We start from the raw sequence: 24,374 nt of genomic DNA on the forward strand, positions 1-24,374 counted from the left end.
TTACTTTTAGTACTTAAAAGTACACTTTGATAGCAATACTTTTGTACTTTTACTGAAGTAAATTTTGATATCCGGACTTTTACATGTATTTCTACATTGCAGTATTGATAGTACTTTTTCCACCACTGGTTTTGTAATGACCTATAGAGCTCTAGAACAGGGACTGGGCTGGGCAACCACCAATATTTGAGCTACCAGTTGATCAGATTGGTCCCCCGATAGTCTGAATATATTTTACATTTATTATTATTAAAATGCTGACTCATTCTTTGATCCCCTTAATAGAAAGTGGTTTTCACTGTCTGGCAGTGGGTGATCACGCAAGCCTTGTAAAGTGGCTAAGTGATAATGTGCCCCGAAAAGGATGCCCACCCCCTGGTCTAGAGAGTTATGGGTGGAGTACGAACCTGCCTATCTCTCAGGTGCTGTCAAAGATGGACACACCTTGTATAGCTAGGTGGGGGTATGGGGTTGGCAGTGTCAGAGGTAGGGGCTGGACTTCAGCTACCACAGTGGTTATCAAATGTTTTCATTTCAAAGACCCCCCGTAACTGAAGTTACAGACCTGTAAGGGTCCATTTTGAACCCCCCTCAAGGAAACCAGAGGGTCCCTGGCCTGGACCCCACTTTAAGAACTACTGAGTTAGCTTTATATCCCCCAGTGTTTGGGGAGATTCTCGTTGTTCTTCCACATCTGCTTGAGAGAGAGAGCTGCTCTGACCCATGTGATTAATGCTGTTTGGTTATCAGACAATAACCTGTTTTACTGTTGATCATTAAACCTGAGGAACTACTGAGACGTTGGCATTGAAAAAACTCAGTGCAAATTCTACAGTATAGATACTACTATATAGATACTCCATACTCCACAAGTGAAAGTTTCTCAGTCAAAAAAATGACTCGAGTTAGCCTTCTTGAGTTTTATTTGAGTTGAGGAGTACTTGTTTTTAAGTACTCCAAATTGTATTTTCTTTTTAATATCGACACAATGCTGTGTTGTTTTCACAGTGCATTTACACAACTCTTTGAAATCACACAATGAATGTACAGACCAGAGAGGTGACAGATGAGATTGCTGTTGCAAATCACATTTAGGAATAAAAAGGAAAGTCACAAACTGACTACAGTCTACTTAATAGAAACTAGAAAGTACAATATTTCTACTTTAAAATGCAGCCGAGTAAGTCACAAAATAAAATACTAAAGTAGATACCAAAAAAAAGTACTTACAGTACTGTAATTACAGTACTCAAGTAAATGTATGTAAATGTACACAAAGACCTCTGTTTTATGAACAAAGTCAGAGATCAGCCAATGCAGGTTGACCACAAATACACAAGAAAACCTAGTGTCAGTTCACATCCAGACTCTTTATTTGCATCGGTTTTCAATAGCTACATGACAGCTACATTTCAATTCAATTCAACGGCAAGAAACTATTTTGTGCAATTTCACTAATCCTTAAATAAAGAATGAGAATGCAAGAATTCTTTGTATATTTTGTTCATATCAGTGTTCTAACTCAGGACATCAAAGCTATCCTGTATGGTTACTTACTAGCATCATAAAGGCAAATACTCCAGGCTTTGTTCTACACTTCATTTGAACTCACACACACTGAGATATGTATTGTTAAACCATGCTGTTAACTGCTTTTTACAGTAGTGCATTGTCTGTGATTTGATTTTATGGTCCTCTTGACCTCTTATATTATTTACAGTATGTTCGTCATGACCTCTTTTATTATTTTAAGTGGATACAGTAAGGCTATGTTTGTTTTTTGCAAACACATTAGTGCAGTCTATTTAACACCACTGTCTGTTTTTCCCCCATGTTATTAAACAAATGAAATATAAAATGACCAAATATGCCCTTGAACTCATTGACAGTGCAGTGGTGTAACATTTCAATATTATGCATAGAACACCTGCTATATAATCATAATGTGGTGCCTGCTGCCTTGTAGTTGGAAGAGACATAGTTTGGAGCACTGTAAAATGAATTCATATTTTCTAGCAAAAAAATAAATCCAAACAAGCTTGTATTAAATCGCTTTGCATTTAGCAAAGGAAAACAAACCTGACTGTGTCATTGGTTTTATGACTGACTATGATGTTGAGTGCTGTTGTTGCAATGATTTTAATTTAGTTAGGTAGAATGGCAAGTGTGTTGACAGTTAGATACCATGATGCTATCATTTATGTGGGACCTCAACGGAAATAAGTCCTTCGACTTTTTGTGATATCCTGATAAATACTGTACTGTGCACCTCAGTGAATTGTACCATAAATTATCAAATCAAATCAAATCAATAATTGATGATCCAGGCTCAATATAAGGTGACAGGTGAAGAATTACAACCTGCCATGCATTTATGTTCCAAATTCTACACTCATAAGAAAAAAACATTTAAATAATATAGCCTATGAAAGTGCAAAAACTATATGACAGGGCTGCATGATTATAGCTAAAATGATCATCCTAATTTAGCTTAATATTAAATACAAAGACAACTATTTATCACATTATTGGTAATAAATGTGATAAATAATTGTGATTGTATTTATGTACATTGTGCTAATCGTGTCATATCTTTGGTCAAGTGGTGTTCTATGATTTTATTGTTCCTCTGTCTGATGGATGGGGAGATGGGCTGTACATTGTTCTGGTGTTAAACCTTGTGTTTGGTGAGGAGATGGAGGCAAGGTGCAACAGCTGCCATATAATGCGTTTGAATTAATTGGTAAGTTTCAATGACATAATTGTTAGATATAATCACTATATTGAATTATTTCCTAATATATGATACATGCATTAATCAGAGGTGTCCCATTGCAGGCTACACTTCTTCTAATAATGCTCACTCGCTTGTATTCCCGTTTCACTATTATATCTAGTTTTTTTTTTGCTCATGTGTACAGCCTTCTTTGCTCATGTGTACCTTTTCTCTTATGAAAAAAGAGAAACGCACATCCCCAACCCAAGCCTGGGCAGGTGCTGAGCGACCAACAGTAGGTAGAGAAGAATAAATTAATAAACGCTCGCACACGAGGGCTCCAATGCAACAGATGCTTTGGTGCAATAAAACATCGGTCGGATTGGAGGCCTCAGTGTGTGAGCGTTTATTTATTCTTCTCTACTACCCGTTCTCTTATTTCACTGACTAACTGCATGAGAAGTTGAACATACTCATTTCACACCGTTGTCACAGCTGTACGAAAAAAAAGGAATAATCAAATTCCATCATGTTTCCCCTGTTTAGATGGATAATCAAGACCTGTGCCACAAGTCTTAAGATTGAATGTATTTTTTAACTCTAAAATCCATTAAACATTTAAACAGGTGTAGCAATGCCCAACAATTTAAAACAAAATAACTGAAAAACATGATTTCATGTTTCCCAATAATGTAATCGTGAAACTATCAATTAATTCAAACTATTTTATTTATTTAATCAGCTGTTGCAACTTGCCATGGTCTCCTCACCATCACACAATAACCAGAACATCGTACAAGTAATATCTCCATCCATTAGGCTCAATAAAATCACAGAGGCCATCCACTACTTAATACTTATACTTACAATGGTTAATGGCCTATAGCGACACCCATAAAGGACGATGAAATAAATAAATACATTAAGAAAATGATTTAAAAAAAGCACAATGAGCAAATACATAAGAAAATGGTAAAACACCCAAATTGAACATCACCAATAATAATTGTACAAAATTTAGCAAAATAATTGGGATTATCAGTTTAACCATAATGATGCAGCCCTAATGCAGATGACAAAATAATACCGCTATCATTTCAATACCGCTAACTTATTTCAATAACTGCAAGACCAAGAAATTTACTGTAGAATGAAAAAAAAGGCTAACAAAATTATTAGTTTTGGTTTCACACAGAAAAGAAAGTTACTGTAATTGAAAGGCTACTTTGTAAAGATGGGGAACATAGTGGGGGACCCTATGGCTCCCAGGTGGTTCTTCTGTCCTCTTCTGGGATCACGGTCCAGTTAGGGGAAGGCGTTCCCGTGTCCAGCCAGTTAAAATCATCCACCTGGTCCCAGTTGTTCCGCCCCTGGTCCAGACCGGACTCCGCAAAGTCCCCGTCCAGGGACGGATAGGACCAGGAGAACGGGGCCAGGCCCACGCCGCGGCAGTCCTCTATGATGGCCCGGCTGGTGACGTGCAGGTACACGCGCGTGTCCGTGGTGTTGTGCGTGCGCAGCTGCTGGCAGGCCAGCACCAGGGTGCTGTCCGTGCAGTGGTCCACGAACACCGAGCTGGACACGGGCCCGCACAGGATCTCGCAGCCCGTCACGTGCTTGATGTGCAGCGTGCTGGGCGAGCCCAGCAGGCGGACCTTGCAGTTGGTCAGGTGGGTCAGCAGGACGTCCTGCTTCCGGATCTCGTCGGCGCTCTTGGTCAGAACCGCCGAGTCCAGGTTGGAGAAGCCGCACTGCTCCGATCGGACGGTCCAGTCCACCTCGGTGGTGGTACCGGCGGAAACGGAACCAGACGTGGCGGTGGTGGGACCGGAACCGGAACCAGCGGCGTCAGCGCCGGGCTCGTCCACTTTCTCCGTGACTTTGCTGCGAGACTTGAAGGCGAACTTCTTCTTGGGCAGAACCTCGTCCCTCTTCTCGGCCAGGGCGGTCTGCAGCTTCTGCAGGGCGGTCTGGGCCTGGGCCACCTCGTACTGGTTGAGGAAGGACAGGCTGTCGTTGAGGAAGTTCTGCAGCTGCTGGGTCTTCGCGGTGGCCTCCTCCAGGGTCTTCTGGTCCGAGGCGGAGCGACAGTGGGCCAGCAGCTCCTCCACGGCCGCCCGCTGCGTCTTGAACGTGGAGGAGAAGTACTCGCTCTTCTCCTCCGTGATGGACTGGCTGTCCTTCTCCTCCTTCCGTCTCCTGAGGTCCTCCACGCGGGCCTGGTTGCGCTTCACCAGCCGGTCCGGGACCTTAAAGGCGGCGTCTTGATCCGTTAGTTCCATAATGTCTAACGGTCCGGTTGTTTAGAAACGGTCCGGTGTTTATAACAACTCCCCGTCCGCAGGCGTGTGTGACGTAATGCGGAAGCGATGATGTCACCTCGCAGCAAACGGCGTTTTCATTGGACGGCCCCGTTCACTGACGGCGTGTATTCTGACACGTGATTGGTTGGAATAACGGAGCAGCGCGTTGTCAAGCCCAGCCCCTTTTTACCATAACAACATGACAGTGGTGGAAAAAGTACTCACATGTTTTACTTGAGTAAAAGTATCAATACTGCAACGTAGAAATACTCTGTTACCAGAAAAAGTCCGGAATTCAAAATGTAGGCCTACTTGAGTGAAAGTACAAAAGTATTGGCATCAAAATATACCTTTTTGTTTTTAAAAACACTTTTTTATTTATTTTTATTTTCCATGTAACAGACAATAAACATAGCCTACATGTACATTGCACTGTAGCCTATCCGACATCTTATTTCCCCAAACCCCCATCCATGTCATAACAAGACAAAACAGTAAAGTAAAGACAAAAGAAATTGACAAATAGGAAAAAGAAAAAGAATATATATAAATAAAAAGAAAATAATAATAAAATAGAAACAGAGAAACCAAACAGTAAAATGTTTATCAGAATGTATTGTACTTTTCAGGTTAATATAAACAACTCTTGACCTATTCCAGCATTAAGTTCACAATCACAAGTAAGAAAAAAGAAATAAATATCCAATGTACATACTGTAGGCTCCAACCAGAGGCCGTCCAGTACCAGATTTGGTGAGTGGCGTTAAAATATACTTAACGTACCAAAAGTAAAAGTACTCATTATGCAGAAGGTCCCATATGCCAAGTTTTCAAATGTGTAAAATCCTTTGAAAATAGCAGATCTACAAGCTCACACCGCGCTATTTTCAAATGGCGAAAGTAGTCTATATGCATAGGGCAAGTGGTTATTGTATGTGTTACAAAGTAACTAGTAAAATTCAAAATTGGAGTACAGTACTTGAGTAAATGTACTTAGTTACTTTACACCACTGCTTCATGATGTGAGAAATGAAAATGAGGATTAATGCTGTAGTGTGTGTGTGTGTGTGTGTGTGTGTGTGTGTGTGTGTGTGTGTGTGTGTGTGTGTGTGTGTGTGTGTGTGCACATAACTTCATGTTAGAAATAAAAATGAGAATAAATGCTGTCTAGGCCAGTGTGTATGCAGTATGTATGTGTGTGTGTGTGTGTGTGTGTGTGTGTGTGTGTGTGTGTGTGTGTGTGTGTGTGTCTCTATTTCTCTCTCTCTATGAATTGAATACACAGGACCACAATGGAAACAAGCCCTTAGGGTTTTTTTAGTGTTGTCCTTTTAGCACTATTGTATAAAAATACCACTGTAGGCTACTATTTGCAAACTGTTAATACAGTATTCAATCAATGTGTGTGTGTGTGTGTGTGTGTGTGTGTGTGTGTGTGTGTGTGTGTGTGTGTGTGTGTGTGTGTGTGTGTGTGTGTGTGTGTGTGTGTGTGTGTGTGTGTGTGTGTGTGTGTGTGTGTTATAGCTACAGAAAGAGACAGGTTTTCAAATGTCACAATGATTCCACACATTTGTAAGACAAATTGTCACAAAAACATGAGAATATTGAAAAGTAATAAATGGATAAATAACGTGTAAATGTGTAAAATAAAAATAAACTGTAAATGTTGTCAATAACTAACAACTTATCTTTATTATTGTATAGTTATGAATCACCTGTGCAATATGAAGGTGTGGCACAGTGATTGGAGGCCCGCCCCCTACCGTTTGTGATGAAAAAAAACCCAAAACAAAACAAAAACAAATGTTGTACGTGAAGGTAAACAAAACTATTGATTCATTTTTTTTAATGATTCCAAAATAATAACTTGATTTTAATACATCCAGTGGCTTTCATTATCACATCAGTGTTGTTTAAATAAAAGTTTTATTGCTGTAATAATAACAGCGGGATGGATGGATGGATGCAACACGGGCTGCCCGGCAAGCAGCCGGCTCGCGCACTACCCCGACCCGTGCGGCGATGGCGAGGAAACCCCGTTGACAAGGCACCGCTTTTTCATGACGGTGAGTTTCCCTTTGAGTGTATTATAATTTTGTGATAAAAATTTCAGGGAAAAAACACACACGAGCTCCTTCCTCCCTCTTCCCTTCAGGGAGGGAAAGAAGAGGAGTTTAGAGCAGGAGAGAAAAATCTATCAGGACTGAAGGAGAGAGAGAGAAAAGAATATGAGTGGGAGAGAGGAGAGAGGGAAGCAGCAGCAGCAGGGAGGAGGAGGAGAAGGAGAAAGAAGGAGAGAGAAGAAGGAGGGGGAGAGTAGAGCAAATTAAAAGTTGCCAAATAGAGATATTGGGTTTCAAGTAAGAGAGGAGTGAGAGTAGGACTTAAAAGAAGGGCTTTATTGCGTCGTATTCTCTCCTCCTGGCCGCTCTTTATGTTAATGCGTTTAATCACGAGCGATATTTATATATGGCTCGAGACGGGACTGAGTGACGCGGCGGTGTTTTTCCACCTCGAAATGCGACCGTGGTTTCGGGGCGTCGTAGTAAAACAATAAGCAGCGCGAGCGGCTATTAGCACGGCACGGCACAGGGCCGGTCGTTTACAAAAAAAAAGAGTTTAAAACGGCACGAGCGGTTATTTTATGCCTCGAGACACGAATTACCGTCGTTTTTTTCAGCGTCGTTTGAACAACACAGACCGCAACTGAACATACGCAGCACGCGCTGCTGGAAAACGCACATCTGTAGGCCGGGGCCGTCGTGTTAAAACGGCAAGAGCGGTTTCTACTTATTTTAATGGCTCGAAACACGAATTATCGTCGTTTTACAGCGTCGTTTTAACAACACCGACCGAACATACGCAGCTCTTAAAACGCACAACTAGGCCGGGCCGCCGTTTTTTTTTTTTTTAAACAACCGGAGAGTTCCGAGTCGTGCCGTTTTAGTACCAGGGACTAGATAAATAGAACCCCGGGGGTTAAAAGAGAATGCATGTCCGAACGGTTGGGAAAAGAAAATGCGACCGTTCAGCTAAAAAACGACAAGAGAAATGTGACGTTTTGTTAGACGAAGCTAAATGAGAAGAGAGAAATGAAAGCCTCCCCCAGACAGAGACAAACAGGACGTCAGAGGACGTTCTGGGGGGCTGGATGGATAAGATAGAAGGACACACATTATTATTATGATGTCTCTCTGTGAACATTACATGAACGGGCTATTTTTGGAGATTAAAATGCGCAGAGCTTGTACATTATGTGAGCTCTCTTCTCAATAAACCACCAGAAATGGTGGCTGTCCTGTCGTCGTGTAGTAGTAGCATGTATGCTAGGCTGTGTGTGGAGGCTTATATATCTGGTTATAAACATGTTTATTCTTTAGTAACTGTCTGTTTAAACTAAGTCAGAACTAATAAACCATCTGTATTATGTATGCCTTTTAGATTAGACTGTAGGACATGGTGTACCGTCCGAGCAGTAGCCTGTATAGTCCTACACAGCACCACATTATCTAATGGAGACGACGTGATATAAAATATTTAACACAGAATTCTGAGTTGTTTTAAAGCTAATGAAGTGCAGTGACCAGAGTCATTATTGGTATATTTATGTATTATAGGGTCATGGGGGGGGCGTGTTTGTTTTTACATTGATATTGTATCAGTTAATATGCCATGAAATCGTTGCTTTGTTTTACATATGAAATAAAACCTTTGTTTTTTTAAGCGTTTGGTTTATTCTTGTTTGTGGAGATGATGACTTCATGGTTTTGTTCACAATTAAACAAGTCCCTTTAAAAAAAGAAAAAGACAAATCATGTCTGGATGTGGTATAGCTGCCCAACTAGAAATAATGAAAACAAAATACCTAGTTATTGGTTATTTGTCATAAAAAGACAATTTAGCAGATTTTTGTATAGCTATTTTAACATTCACAAATCTCATGTATTTCTGTTAGTTTAGTGCAGTGGCCGTGTTTGTTCTTTGTTCTCCCTGGAATAAAGATGGTGGCTGTGTGTGTGGTAGCATAAAGACAGCCAGTGGGAGGGTAACAGCCATTTTGTAAAGACTTGTGCAACATTTTGTTGCAATGCAGCTGCATTTTAACACGGAATGAAGCACAGAGACAACAGGCTTACTGTGTCTAATACTAGCCTATGTCTTGAGGACGTACATGTATTCATGTGGGATTATTACATTGTGAATATATTTCCATATGTGTATTGCCAAAGTATACTGAATACTGGGTACAAAACCTTATCTAAAAATACACAATTGACCAAATATGCATTCCTCCAGAGTCAGACACACACCGACCGACCACCATGAATCTACTTGCCCTGATTATTTACTCAATATTCCCCTCTGTAGTGTTGAACATGATGGCTGCATACTTTATCTGGTATAGTGGCTGAAACAACTCAAAGCCAACGCCTTTTAAACTGTAGGAACTCGACAAACAATCTTTTTAAAGGGACAAATAGGGTGTGGGGTGGAGTTATTTACACTCAAATGCCCATCTCTCCATTCTGCTGGAGCTTAGCTGACAGGACAGAGAGCCAATGTGTGGGGCAGTGGAGGACGGCAGGGGGTTGTCTGTAGGAGGAGATAAGGCCTCCACTCCACTGCCCTCATTACTTCAATACTGAGCTTACCAATACCTACCCCTGCTCATAACATCTCTCTCTACCTCACATGCCCACCCACCCACCCTTTCTCCCCCTTTCACTGCCCCCCCCCCCTCCTCCTGTCACTCTCACACATTCACTGGCTCTATCTTTCTACCCCCCCCCCTCAACCACAGGAAATAAAGGGTGTTAAATGACTGGTTCCATGCTGCCTGCCCGAAAACTGTGAGTGAATGAATACATCACAAATTGTCACCAACCACCACACCTAAAGATTCAGTTTGGCATGCAGATGAAGTCGGCCTGTTAATGTTTATTAAATCTCAAAGGCCCCCATGCTGGCTGCCGACTGAATACATTACTCTTAATAATATTTCTATTGATGGAGCAGTTCACTATTCACATCATTATGGAGGAACACACAAATTGGTTCATAGCTCACCTTCATTCTGAGTTTGGACATGTTTCAGATCTCGTACCAGTTCTTGACGGCTTCCTTCTGTTTCCTCCCATCTTCCTCTTCCTCAGGTGTCATGGATGATGAGGACGACCGCCGTCTTCTAGATATTATAGGGTAAAGCAAAATCAAGTATTTTGTTTATGTAAGAACACTATGAATGGTAAATGTATAGGCCTATAGCGCTTTTATCCAAAGTGCTTTTCATAGATTGTGCATTACATTCACCCATACATTCACACACCGATGGCGGAGGAAACCATGCAAGGCACCAACCTGCTCATAGGGAGCAATTAGGGGTTCAGCGTCTTGCTCAAGGACACTTCCACACTAACTCAGGGGGAGCCCGGGATTGAACCCGGGACCGAACTGCCAACATCCGGCCGCTCTACCAGCCACTCTACCCCTGAGCCACTGCCGCCCATATAAAACCAATTTTGTTTCTCTGATTGAACGAATGTGCTTCTCAAATCATGTATATACTCATAGGGGCAAATTACTCATTCGTTTTAGTAAGAAATAGCACACCTGTGATCAAAATGTCATCTTATTAGTGTGGTGCACCAAAAAAAGGCAGTTGCAATTTCATACATCATACAAATGAACAGTGTGATAATGTGACCTGTCTTTATAGTCCTAACGTTGATCAATGCACCTAAACGTTCTTTCTCCTCTTGTGTCTTCTGTACAGAGATGTAGATCTACTCAACGATTATCTCCATGGCTCCAACAGCAAGTCGGTGAGTGTTAATTTGTCTTTACCGACTCAAATCCTGCCTGCCCTGAAAATCTATTTTCTCTTATGTAGTACTGTATGTCCTTTTGTTGTGTTGGAAGTTCACAAAAGATTGTTTGCCAGCGCATCAGCCGTGTTGTGCGTTTATTGGAGTTAATTGCAGAGAGATGTTGTGTTGACTCATTGAAGTTGTCTCTGTACCTGCAGATCGGGGAGGACGACGTGACAAATGCAGCGTATGGGTCAGACGGAGCCTTCTATGCGGGCAACACTGTAAGTGTTTTTCTTTTTTTCATAATAAATCTCTGTAAGAGAATACCAGCACTCACGGAATAGTCCTTTTAAGGCACTTTTATTTATATATATTAAGCAGGCATGTGATGGTAGGCATGGTATGCTGCAGAGCAGACAACAACGTATGCGTTTCGGGGCGACAAGCCTTCCTCAGCGTTGTGTGCTGTGGGCAACGGAAGTGTACAGATCGACAACTTCCAACCAACTTGTACAAAAAGCGCAGTCATAATACAATTTCACAAACGGCACATTACATTATACACATCAGAGTCCTTGAAGTCTTTTAATACAATTAAGTACAGTTAATCTGAGTCTGTTCCAATATACAGTAGGGGTCCAAGTAAAGTAGTACAGTACAGCATAAACATGAATTCACTAAATACCGAATAATGCACAATTGGCTAAGTCCTCACAGAGGAGGGTAAAGTACCCATATATAAACTTAGCGAGACAGAAAAAAAGAAAGAAAGCAGTGCTTAAGGTTAGGAGGTAGGAGTCGTGCTCGCGCCCTTGATTTGAACACCGTAAGTGTTCCCATGACTCCCCCGAGAGAGACACCGTGACCCAACCCCAAATAAGATTAGACGGTTCCCCCATGTTTAGAGATTTTTGTCCTTGTTGACAGTGGCTCTTCTCTGATCATGCCTGTGTGCTCGCAACGCAGGATTTTCCCAGGCTGTTATGGTGACTTAAGTAGTAATATCACCATGGTGATTGGCTCTGTCTGCGTGTGAACATGGGGCATTGGAGAGGCTTAAGAGTTGTTGGCTGCGGTCTTTGTGGTTGAACATACACAGACAGACAGACCTATACAATGCTACTAGGCAATGTGCAAGGTAAACCATTCAGGAAGCTCCGAGCTAAGACAAATTCATTATTGGATCTTAGTCGCAGGAAAAGATATAGATTATATTGTATATTTAAGCACTCTCGTTTTTAAGTCGACCATCTAAGACTTAAACATGCATATCCACTCTTAAGTACTGTACTTAAGTACAGTTTTGAGGTATTTTTACTTTGCTGGAGTATGTCCAATTTTCAGTACTTTTACTCCACTGCATCTCAGAGGCAAATATTGCACTTTTACTCCACTACAATTATTTGAAAACTTGAGTTACTAGTAGTTACTTTGTACATTTTTTTTATTATTACAAAACATACACTAACCACTTCAGCCCTATATATATTTTGGCCATTTGAAAATAGCCGACCTGCAAGCTCACAATGCGTCGCGATGCGACGCATTGTGAGCTTGCAGATCTGAAAACTTGTGGAATAGGACATTCTGCATAATGAGTACTTTTACTTTTGGTACTTTAAGTACATTTTTATGCCAATACTTTTGTACTTTTACGCAAGTCAATTTTGAATTCCGGACTTTTACTTGTAATGGAGTATTGTTACATTGCAGTAGCGATACTTTTACTTAAGTACAAAATTAAATTTGAGTACTTTTTCCACCACTGCCACTCTTACACGTAACTTTTCTTCCTCTCCTCTTCCCCCTAAACCTTGTTATTCAGGCTGGCCCCGACGCGGCCCTCAAAGATGGCTCTTCCACAATGGGTGAATTTGGCGAGGATTCGGCGGGGGCAGGCCTCCAGCTCTCCAGCAGCCTCTCCTTCATCGAGGACGAGCTGGGGGGGGCGGCGGGGGGCTCCCCGGAGGAGGGGGGAGGAGGAGTGGACCTGGGAGGAGAGGACCAGCCCTTTGACATCCTCCAGAAGTCCCTCATGGAGGCAGACATCACGGAGCAGACCCTGGCCCAGGAGGCCATGCTGGACTCCCAGCCTGTCCAGTCCCAGACGCCCCTCCCCCAGGCCGCCCCCCAGCTCTCCTTACCCTCCCAGCTGGTCTCCGGGGGTTACGGAGGGGGCGTGGGCGTGACGGCCGCGTTCCCCACGGGTCAGTTCATCCAGGGCGTGTCCCAGCTGCCCAACGGCTCGTCCCATCACCAGCACATCCAGGTCCTGGGCTCGTTCGGGGGCGGCGGCGGCGTGATGACGCTGAGCAGTCTAGAGAGAACGCCTCAGATCGTCTTCAGGCCCGGCGGGGGGCCTGTCCCCACGGGGACGGTGGGGGCGGTGGGGGGTCAGGTGTTCGCCCCGACCCAGGGACAGGTGGGCTTACCGCTAAAGAACATCCCCCTTCAGAACTTTATCATCCAGAGAGGACCCGGCGGGACCCAGACTCTCGTCAGACACATCCAGCCTAAACCCCCCCTCCAGCAAGGCGGGGCTCAGACCGTCTACAGCCTGGGCCTTCAGCCCACGTCCACCACCATAGCCAACGCCGCTAGCCCGGCGGGACAGTACACGGCCAACGGCTCTATTGTCGTGCACTCCCCGCTCGGGCAGCAGCAGCAGCAGCAAACGCAGGCCCAGACGAACCTACAGCCCGGACAGTTCCTCTTGCCCGGTTCTCTGGCGCTAGCTCCCGCCCCTACCCTCCAAAACGGCCCCGCCGTTGACCCCAGCTCCAGCACCCTCATCACCAATCAGAACACTGTGCAGCTTGTCGCCGGGCAGAATTTCACCGCCACGCCGGGAGGCCAGCTGATAGTTAACCACCAAGGTGTGGTGGGTGGCGGTCAGGTGGCGGCGGGTGGGGCCGTGACGCAAACGTGGACGGGTTTCCCCGGCGCGAACCCCCCCGCCTCGGTACAGACGTCGTCGTCGTCGTCCGCCTCCGGCCGGCTGACTCTGGTCGGTCCGGCCACGGCTGGAGCGGGCGGTCGCGGCGGCCAAGCGTCCTCTGGCCCCGTGCAGCGCCTCCTAGTGACCCAGACACAGAACTGCACCGCTCTGTCGCCTCTGCCTGTCGGCTCGGCCACACAGGAACAGCAAGATTACAGACAGGTACAGGAGTGGTTCTCAACATGTGGGCCCACATGATTTGAAGGGGGGCAGATGACAGTGAAGTGACAATTTAAGGACTTTTAAGACATTTTGAATACCTAAAAAAAATATAGAAGAAATGAGACCATTACTGCATCAAAAGTAATCAACAAACCACTGGTCAAACATTGGCCAAATTGTCAAATAATATAAGAGAATAGCTGATCTACAAGCTCACAACGCCTGGCAACGTGAGTCACGCGATGTGAGCTTGTAGATAGTAGAATTACGAGTGCTTGTCAGGGTGGGGGGTCCCCAGTTCAAATATGATTCTTTTGGGGGGTTGTCCCGGCCTGAAAATGTTGAGAACCACAGGCACAGGAGTGACAGTTTGTTTTATCCACTTGAAGTGTCTATATCTCTTCTTTAATCCTGCTTGTCGTCTTACTGACCTCCTTCCTTCCTTTTTACAGGATTCTCCATCACCTGCCGGCAGCCGACAGCCAGGGCAACACGTCAACCTGCATGGTGGTAACACAGGTAGGCGCTGTTCGCTGTGTGTGGCGTCTTCATCATCTACCGTTCGTCTGTTAGTCCCAATGTGCATAATACCATCCTATTGTCTGTTTGGTCTCTCTTAGCGGTGAACACCATGACAGCTTCCAGTCAAGATTCAACGCTAAACGTACAGGTAAAGTACATCACTCACTCAGCGACACACCTTGTCTGTCTTTGTCCAAAGTGTTGTGTGTTTGTGGTGAACTATGATGACCTTATAGTAGTTCTATAATGTTACGTCTGTGTCTGCTTTAGGTCAGCACACTGAAGAGGCCTGCCCTTCCACAGCTTACTAGAGGAGGAATGTGAGTGACCTGCTCCCCCTGTTGTCTGCACTCGTCTTGTTACGGCATGGCTTTGTAGGAGGCTAGCTGTCTGTAAAGGGTCTGTGTGTCTGTTTTGTCTGAGGCTTATCTTGTGAATTGATCAATATACCGAATTGCTTTTCCAAGTTGTCAGTAGGCCAAGCAAGTATCTCCACGCATTGTTTTTCTCATACGTTTGATATATTTTGTAATTTTACTTGAATTTTATTGAAGTCAAAGGGACTCGGGTCAGACTGAAACCGTGCCCATAGTTGGTCTCATACGCCACCGACGACGGACATCATAGTTGACTGACCTCATAGACTGGTTAAGTCCAGGAGCCATGCCGTTATTAGACCCTGTCTTGCTTATTTGTGTGGAGAGGGTGTCAGACACTGAAGCCCCTAACCCTGACCCTGACCCTCATCCATCCAGGATTCTGCAGCAGCTACGGAAGGACCACGACGGAGTTCTGAGTCCAGACCGCAGACGCTTCACCTCATTGGACGATGCCCTGCTGAGGCTCCTCCCCTACCACGTGTTCCACGGAGCGCCGCCCAGTGCAGACGAGTTCTCTCAGGGTAAGATTACGTCCGTCCGTCCGTCCGTCCCATCCGTCTTCATCCACTTATCCGGCGTCGGGTCACGGAGGCAGCGGTCCCAGCAGAGAATCCCACACTTCCCTTTCCCCCGGGCAACATTAGCTACTTCTAACTGGGGGATCCCAGGGCGTTCCAAGGCCAGTGTGGAGATATGACCCCCCCCCCCCCGTCTGCCCCTTGGTCTGCCCCGTGGCCTCCTCCCAGTGGGACGTGCTTCAAACCATCTCATGCCACGTACTGTCATTTGGTTCAGCAAACTGAGAGGCTGACCAAGTAAACACCAACACCCCTGGGTTCATATCTGTGTTGCATGTCCTCTCATCTCACCACACTGCACTATCTTCACTTTAATGGCAAGTCATTGTAGGCTAAATGTTTCAAACATTTTCAAAAAATACCTGATCTACAAGCTCACGACGCGATGCGCTGTGAGCCTGAGCATTGGTTAAACATCTTAAAAAGTGTAAAAAGTGTTACCCTGTTCCATGATGTCAGATCTGAGGAAAGCCGCTAAAACCATGAAATGAGTGAATGCCATTTACATTTTACTTGACCTCCAACTGAGCAGCCAAGAAAGCAGAGATTTTAGCTATAGTCCATATACAGTATGTACTGTACATATAGTTCATATACAGTACATATACATATAGTTTATATACAGTATATATACATATAGTTCATATACAGTATATATACATATAGTTTATATACAGTATATATCTGTAATGTTGCAGGTTGTGTGAGAAAGTCAAAGTGTCTTTGTTTCTGTTGACAGTGGATGAGGAGTTTGAGTCAGTGGCGACTCAGGTGCTAAAGAGAACACAGGCCATGGTGAACAAATACAGGAGACTGCTGATCGTTGAGTCTGAGGTGGGTTCACACACACTCACACTCACACTCACACTCACATTTTAACAAGTTATTTATGTCCACACAAAAGGAAATGTATACAAGGACACAAATATTACGGTCCAGCAAGGTCACATCCACAAAGTCAAGGCATAATGTCCTCATGATACAACAAACAAGCATGTCATGCATGTGACACAGCCCTCCATGCGCTCAAGCAGCAATGTCTCCGCATGGCGGCTGACAATCATATCGCACAACACTCTGCCTCGTTTCTGGGCATGCCAAGTTGGTGAAACCTCCTCTAACAACGTGTCCGCGGGCATATCCCAGGCTGGACCACCAGAGGAAACAAAGGTTCCCAATACTCCCGCCCTGCCGCCCGGTGTCAAAACGCTCTCCGTAGCTGCTCCCATGAGCCCCAAAGTCTGTCCACCCATTGTTGTTCCGCAGCTAGCGGACACACCACTAGAAGGCCGCCGGATCTTTATCCACCGCCGGGTGGTAGTTACACCGCCTCTCTTCCCGGTAGCTGCTCACGGGAAGGGACGCCAGGCAGCGTGGGCTGTCGGTATACTCCATCGGTGAGCAGCACCTTCTTGTGATTGCAATGAAGCACACAGTCCACAGAAGTTGCGGATGCATCTTAAATCCACCCCATTCGGATGCTAGCAATGCATTGAATAGGACATTAGTAGGCGACATACTGACCTACCCGCGATTTATCAGACCATTCATTGGGTGTTATCAAGACATACTGGCGTACCGACAGAGATGACTTAAAAAGTCCAGTTTCGGTTTTGGTTTTGGTTTCGGACCATGACGGAGGCGCGCAGTCTCAGGTGAACTGGAACCACGTGAGGGACCACGAGCAAGCTAAAACGAGCGAGTTGCCGTCCTGAACGTTGTGACGTTCGCCTGAGCCTACTCAGCGCCGTTGGAGTTATGTACCGATAGGCACAGAATGGTACATCATGTTGTGGGGACTGCTCCGCCTCCGAGTAGGTCAGTAGCTCCTGATTACGCCCAATGAATGGTCTGACAAATCGCGGGTAGGTCAGTATATCGCCTACTCGTCGCCTACTCGCCCATTCAATGGTCTGATAAAACGTGATAATCTCCCATTCAATGCATTGATAGCATTCGAAGCCGGTGCTTAAATCTGCACCTACTACATTAACGGTGGTAGTTACAACGGGGCAGTTTAACGTCATGTCCAGGACACACACACACACACACACACACACACACACACACACACACACACACACACACACACACACACACACACACACACACACACACACACACACACACACACACACACACACACACACACACACACACACACACACGTGAAGTGGTGAACTGAAGGCCCGCCCCCCTCTTACAGCGCTCCAGTCCCTCATCAGAGATGGTGATGATTGACAGGACCTTCAACCAAGAGGAGCGGACCAACCTGACCCAGGACAGACGCATGGTGCTGGTGGACCCAGGTAAGAGAACACTGGCTCCTTTCCACTACGAAGGGTTAAAACCCAGAACCTTCCATGACCCATGGAGTTCTGTGATGGTTTTTCTGTTACAGTTTGTTTCCATCATGATCACAACCATCCCTGAAGGGGGAACGTCATAAACACAACAGCTTCGTGAGCTTGTAGATCTGCTGTTTTCGTGACGTATATAAAAAAAGGTAACGTACGAGTGGGTTAGTACCACCTCCTGAGCAGGGCCCAAATCAGGTTCTGACAACCTTATCTGAAACCGAGCCTTATTGTACGGAAACACATCTAGAACCTGTGAAATACGTTAATCGGCACGCTTAGTTCTTTTTCTAGTCAGAAAGAGCCATATGTGAATGTATTCATTCAGTCATTACGTGTCGGGGTAACTCAGTCGGCAGAGGTCTCGCCTTTGGACCACAAGGGTCATGGGTTCGATCCCGGGCACCGCCGACTCAGCGTAGGAGCAGCAGCACGGCCTGGGTGCGGAAAGTCGTGCAGTAAGGGACTGGGAGCCAGAGTCCTGCACGGGTCCAATTTTGAGAACCCGCGCCCGCCCCGCCCGTCAATACTCAGATCCGTAGACCGACCCGTCACCCGTGATTATTTCAAAATACGAACCAGACCCGCCCCGCCCGTCAAATAAACGACCCGTTGTCCGCCCGTTTACCCGTGTAAAATGTAAATCCTATTGAAAAGTGTGTTGAAAAAGATAGCAGCCTTCAACAACAGCGCTACATTCAGTGGTCAGGTTTGTACAGAAATCAAGTGAAGACGGAGGAGCGAGCTTAAGCCACGCGCGCGAACGCGCATCTACGCAGCACACATGTGTCGTTGTTTACGTCATCATATGGTTTTAATTTGAAGGTTTAACAGGATGTTCAATGTGTTTTTGTGAGTTAAGATAACTGACCAGCATGCTCCATGCAGTTGTGCTGTGTTAAGTTACACAAGTGACGTTGTTTGGGCGGAAACAGTGCTCTCTGATTTTCACAATAAAATTATACCCGCCCGCGATTAGTTCAGTACCGCCCGTCCCCGTACCCGTGATCTTATCAAAGTAAAATTTTCACCCGTTTTCACCCGTCAAACGCGGGTACCCGTCGGGTATCCGCGGGTACCCGGCCCGTTGCAGGACTCTGCTGGGAGCTGATGGTAGGTGTGGCGCTCCACCTCAGCATTCCATCTCCCAGCATTGTAATGGGGATAGACCCCCGCGGTATCGGCCGATATCGACAATAAGCCTCTCTTCAGAGCACATTTCTAAGGAAGTCTTATTCACTGTGTTCTCTCTCTCTCTCCCTCACTTGGTGTCTCGTCAGACGGCTTCCAGGAGGACTTCTGCTGTGGCGTGAAGCACAGCCCCGCCCCGGAACCTTTCCCCTCGCCACCTTCGCCCAGCTCCGGCTGGAGAGGACAGACAGGCATGGACTCCACGGAGCCCCCTTACAGGACAGACCCCCAGCCCGGGTACGGAGACCCCGGAGGGGGCGGGGGGGACGCAGGAGGAGGAGGAGGAGGAGGAGAGCCTCCGCTCTTAGACAGCAAGAGCATGCTGGACCTGAAGAGGTCTCAGCAGCAGCAGGGCTACGGAGTGGGCAGCGCCAGCAGCAACAACAGCGGTTACCCCCATCACCACCATCACCACCACCACGGGAACCTCTCGCCGTACACAGGAGCGCCGGCAGCCGGACAGATGCACTACCAGGCCCAGGCCCAGCAGCACCTGGCCTCCTCCTCCTCCTCGCCCTCCTCTGCCCAGCCCCACTACCCCCCGGAGCTCGCCTCGCCCCCTCCCCCCGACACAGACTCCGTTCTGGAGGCGGCGGTCAACAGCATTCTAGAATGTTAAGGACCGGACCCTTCCCCCCCCCCACCCCCACAACGTCCACCTGAGGTTTATTTGTTTTGTGTCTTCTGTTTGTTTTTAGTTTTTTTTATGTGAAGACAGGAAGGCAAAAAGGTCACTATGATTTCTGCGATACTTTGCGGTCCTTTTCGTAGCAGGTTATGTTTGTGAGGGAAATTAAAAGTAGATTCCTTCAGAGACTTGTTCAAAGGTGCCGCTCAAACCCCCCCCCCCCCCCATCCTCCCCCCCATCCCCCCCCCAAAAAAGGAAAAAAGAATCAGGAGTGTGCAATGTAGTGGGCTACCTTTATGGAAAGTTACCTTTTTTAAGTCGGTTTTTACTGTAGCGGTATATGGGATGTGGATCATATCAAGGATTGCCCTTATTCTTGTACCTAAGCTCTCTTTTACGACTACTTCTTCACCCCCCCCCCCTTTCCGTACGTTTCTTTTTGTGCCAGTCGATTGTCCTCACTATATCTATGCTGAACGACAGGGAAGAGAAAAAACTGATGATTCTGTGCCTGAGAAATTCTTTGTTGTCCTTTTTGAAACGTTTACATGAAGAAGCCTTGTTCAAACAAACAAACAAACAGAAATCCTTTAATTTGTGCACCCTGGCATGGCAGACATGCACGGTGTACACATTACATAGACACTGTCTTGTAGAGTTGGCCTCAGACTCAGGCGTCTGGGCCACACGTTTGGAATAGGTACCATCTGTTAGAAGATAGAGAGACGTGTGTATTAGAGTAGTGGTTCCAAATGGACCCTTGAAGGTCTGTAACTCTGAGAGTGTACAAATGGAAACCAAATGATTTGGTTCCATTTGTTCACTCTCAGAGTTACGGGGGTTCTTTGACATTAAAACATTTGAGAACCACTGCGTCAGAGGAACATCACATAATAGATCTCATAAAACGGTTGTTAGTCGGTAGTGGGTTCATCTGGAGCCAAAAACCTGTATTTTCTCGCCAGGTGACTCCAGCTGCTCACAGCAAAAACACATACCTGCTTATCCACCCTCTAATAACTACCAGTTTGACACAAATAGAACTCACAGTAAGTAGTGTTTCACAAAGTACTCTAAAAAAAAAACTTTGATTTCTGTCTGTCGGTCATTATATTTTATTTGGCATTTTTTCCTTTGTACCTTAAAGGTATGTGAGCCCCTACACACAAACACAGGACAAATCTCTTACATGCACACACACACACACACACACACACACACACACACACACACACACACACACACACACACACACACACACACACACACACACACACACACACACACACACACACACACACACACACACACACACACACACACACACACACACACGAGCACATGTTGCATTAACTTAGATTCATTCCATATGTCCTTACCCTAACCTCAGTAAAAATCCAATTGGGACACCGATTCTATCCACAGTTTGACAATATTCCATATACAGACCACATTTTTGGACAGTTTTGTCCCCAAATGTGGCCCTTGTCAGGAACACACTCGCACATACACGCACTCACACGCACAGGCACATACACACACACACACACATACACACACACTGCGTGTGTTTGTGTCAGGGGAGCTACGTAAATCCTCAGATTGGGGAAGATATGTTATAAAAACATGTTTATCTTTTTATTTAGATTATTTTAATTCTTCATTTTGTTAGAAATGACATTTAAGAGTAGTAGTTTTTTGTTTTGTTTATGTTTTGTTACTTACTAGTGATGTTGTTGTACCCAGCTTGGTGACCGTGGTAAGACGATACCAAACCCTGGGAGTGTCATCATCACTTATACCTGTCTGCCTTCTGCATAGCTACGTATCATTTACGCATTATTACCCCTCATAATGTGTACCGGCGTGTGCCATGTTTTAATCTGCATGCACGTACCCACGTGTAAATGTGTGTGTGTGTGTGTGTGTGTGTTCTCACTTGTGATGTTTGATCGTGGTCGTTTTGGACTAGGGATGCAACAGTTAATCGAACTGATCGATTTATTCAATTGTAAAAAAGAAAAAAAATCGATAATCGATAATTTACTAAGATAATCAAATGATAATCAATCCCCATTTTGGCCATGGTTATTATAGGCGAAAATATTTTCGAAATCGGTTATTTTTCACTATGCACGACGTACGACAATGTATAAAATAACACGCAAGTGGTTAATTGATGAATATATATATATATTAAAACCCTGCGCTTCTTGATTATTCAATTAATCGAAAAAGTAATCGATATAAATAATCGCTAAGAAAAAAATATCGATATTTGCAGCCCTACTTTGGACCAAATGATCAAACATTTAATCGTGTTTCAAATGTGTTTTTGTCAATTCCAAGTCCTCTTGTCTGAGTGATCTATATAGTATCCACACTACTCACTCTGCCCTCCTTCCTTCCCTCTCTGCAGCTCAAACCAAAACTTGGGAGTAGCTCTGTCCAGAACCAACCATCTGTGTGCTGGCGTCCGGAATGTTTACCATGAAATAAGGTGCAAAGAAATCCCCCCCCCCCCGGGTCCATCACAGCAGTGGTTCTCAGTGGTCCTTCGGGGGCTACCAGGGGGTCCCCAGAAAAATGTGCTAACAAGGCGTCACAATCATTTTTAGAATGATTTTTGAATATATATATATTTTTTAAAGCGAACATTTGTAACTCAAATCTTTGCTTCTTTGGGGGTCCCTGGAACAAACATTTTGAGATGGGGGGGGTCCGTCATTTTAGGGGTCCTTGACGTGAAAAAGTTTGAGAACCACTGCATCACAGGACTCACTATAGTAGATATGTCAATACAGGTGAAAATGGTCAAAAATAGTGAAGATAGCACATATCTACAAGCTCAGCGTGTCGCATGGTGACTGGTGGAGCTTAGGGATATATTTTGGACGACATGCAGGCCTTAAGTGGTTCAAATTCCACTGTTGCTGTTGGTTCTGGACATGCCAGCTCTTCTCTGTCTATAAATGTGTATGTTTGTGGTGACATATTGATGCTCTCTTTATCAGGTTACGGGAGCAGACTAAAGGCCTTGTATAGGAGGGAGAGAGAGAGAGAGAGAGAACACGTTTGTTTGTTTGTTTTTTGTGTGTTTAAATCATGCCAGTGGCCACCGCATCCTGCCTGTAGCTCAGCCTCAGCTTTTAAAAGACAAAACCTTGTATGTACACACACACACACACACACACACACTGAGCAGAACGCCTGTCCAAAGCATATCATGCATCTTGTTTTTTTTACTCACGTAGAACAGTGGTTCCCCAGCTTAAAGTATGGGTCGTTAGGAATTAAATGGGACACTTTGCAGGTCTGTTACTTCCGAGAATGTACAAAAAAATAGTCCATTTGGTTCAATTTGTACACCGTCGGGAGTTATGGGGGTTTATCGCCTAATGCAAGCCATGCGCATCTGTGTCATTTTAAGATTACTTTGGCTATTAAAAAAATAGCAGATATACAAGCTCATAGCGCAGCACCGAGTGCCGCACTATGAGCTTGTAGATCTGCTATTTTTTGAAAAATCGTGGAAAATGTGTGCAAATCTTTGAATATATGTTTTTTAAAGCTAACATTTGTAAAACAAATATTTTGTTCCAGGGACCTCCCAGAGGCAAATAATTCAGTTACAAATGTTCGCTTTAAAATTATATGTATATTCAAAGATTTGCACACATTTTCCACGATTTTTCAAAAAATAGCAGCTCATAGCGCTCATAGCGCGTTGTAGATCTGCTATTTTTGAATATCCCAAAGAAATCTTAAAAATGACAGAGATGCGTTCCCGGGTTTGAATGGGTTAAGGCCAGTCCACAACCATTTATTCTCAATGCAACTTTCAACCGCTTACGTGATCTCAAAACTGCACCGACCTGCAGCGATTCAGACCGCTGTGACTTCTCTCTGCAACGGTTTTGTTGCATATCGTGAATCATTGACATGAAAGAGGCTTTAAATGGCGTCTCCAGAGCTTGTTGTAACACATAGTTTTTAAGGCGTTTGTTTTCACACTTGCACAAAGCAGGCGTGTGGAAGGTGTTTGGCGAAACGGTGTGTCGTTGTTGTGTGCGTACAGGGGTTTGTAGGCCCCGATAATTTACACTTTTTATTGTCTTTGTTCCTCAGTTGAGATTTTTTGATTTTTACATTTCTGCTCCTGTTCTCACTGTTGAGTTCATGTTTTAGTACGTCTTTCACTTGATTTGTATAGTTTGTTTTGTATGGAAGAAATAATGAAAAGTGAAAACACAAGATATTTATAATTTTTGTAAGGAGAAAAATATTGTAAGAAAAAACAAAACAAAAGCAAAAAAAAAATAATCAAACACCAGAAAATGGGAAGTTATTTTTTATTATGTTGGCAAAAAAAAGTGGCCGTTGGAAAAAAATACTGTCAGTTCTTCATTTGTAGCTAATGTGTGTCGTTCACTACAGCAGCAAAGAAAGTAAATAATAAATTCATTTTTTGAATACAATCACACATTTGGTCCAGTGTGGTTGAGGACGGTGGTTGCCTGTCCGTTCTTATTCTGTCTGTGTTCAAATGGAGGCTCTTCCTTGACCACTCACACACTGTGAGCACACTAAGCATGCACAATGACATCATGTGACTCACTCTGCATTTACACTGGATGTAAACATGTGATTGGATACTAGCAGTGGTGGAAAGTATTTCCAATACTTTTACTTCCACTACATCTCGGATCAAAATATTGTACTTTTACT

General features: G+C 44.6%; 2 protein-coding genes across 2 annotated transcripts; one reads left to right on the plus strand and one right to left on the minus strand.

Annotated features, from left to right (window-relative positions):
- Positions 1-2,104: 2,104 nt before the first annotated feature.
- tbcc (tubulin folding cofactor C) lies at positions 2,105-5,066 on the minus strand. Its single transcript, XM_080455264.1, has 2 exons — positions 2,263-5,066; positions 2,105-2,232 (listed from the first exon to the last, which is right to left on the minus strand). Exon 1 carries the CDS (start codon positions 4,996-4,998, stop codon positions 3,973-3,975), a length of 1,026 nt encoding a protein of 341 aa, XP_080311390.1. The 5' UTR covers positions 4,999-5,066; the 3' UTR covers positions 2,105-2,232; positions 2,263-3,972.
- Positions 5,067-6,999: 1,933 nt separating this feature from the next.
- On the plus strand, positions 7,000-24,129 carry bicral (BICRA like chromatin remodeling complex associated protein). The gene is made up of 13 exons (XM_080455324.1): positions 7,000-7,085; positions 9,821-9,869; positions 10,173-10,218; positions 10,793-10,841; positions 11,045-11,110; positions 12,655-13,989; positions 14,442-14,508; positions 14,610-14,659; positions 14,782-14,831; positions 15,267-15,412; positions 16,209-16,303; positions 17,676-17,778; positions 19,107-24,129. Exons 3-13 carry the CDS (start codon positions 10,178-10,180, stop codon positions 19,634-19,636), a joined length of 2,532 nt encoding a protein of 843 aa, XP_080311450.1. The 5' UTR covers positions 7,000-7,085; positions 9,821-9,869; positions 10,173-10,177; the 3' UTR covers positions 19,637-24,129.
- Positions 24,130-24,374: the final 245 nt, after the last annotated feature.

This window comes from Gymnoscopelus braueri, assembly GCF_963280865.1.
Source record: "Gymnoscopelus braueri genome assembly, chromosome: 17".
NCBI classification, from domain to species: domain Eukaryota; kingdom Metazoa; phylum Chordata; class Actinopteri; order Myctophiformes; family Myctophidae; genus Gymnoscopelus; species Gymnoscopelus braueri.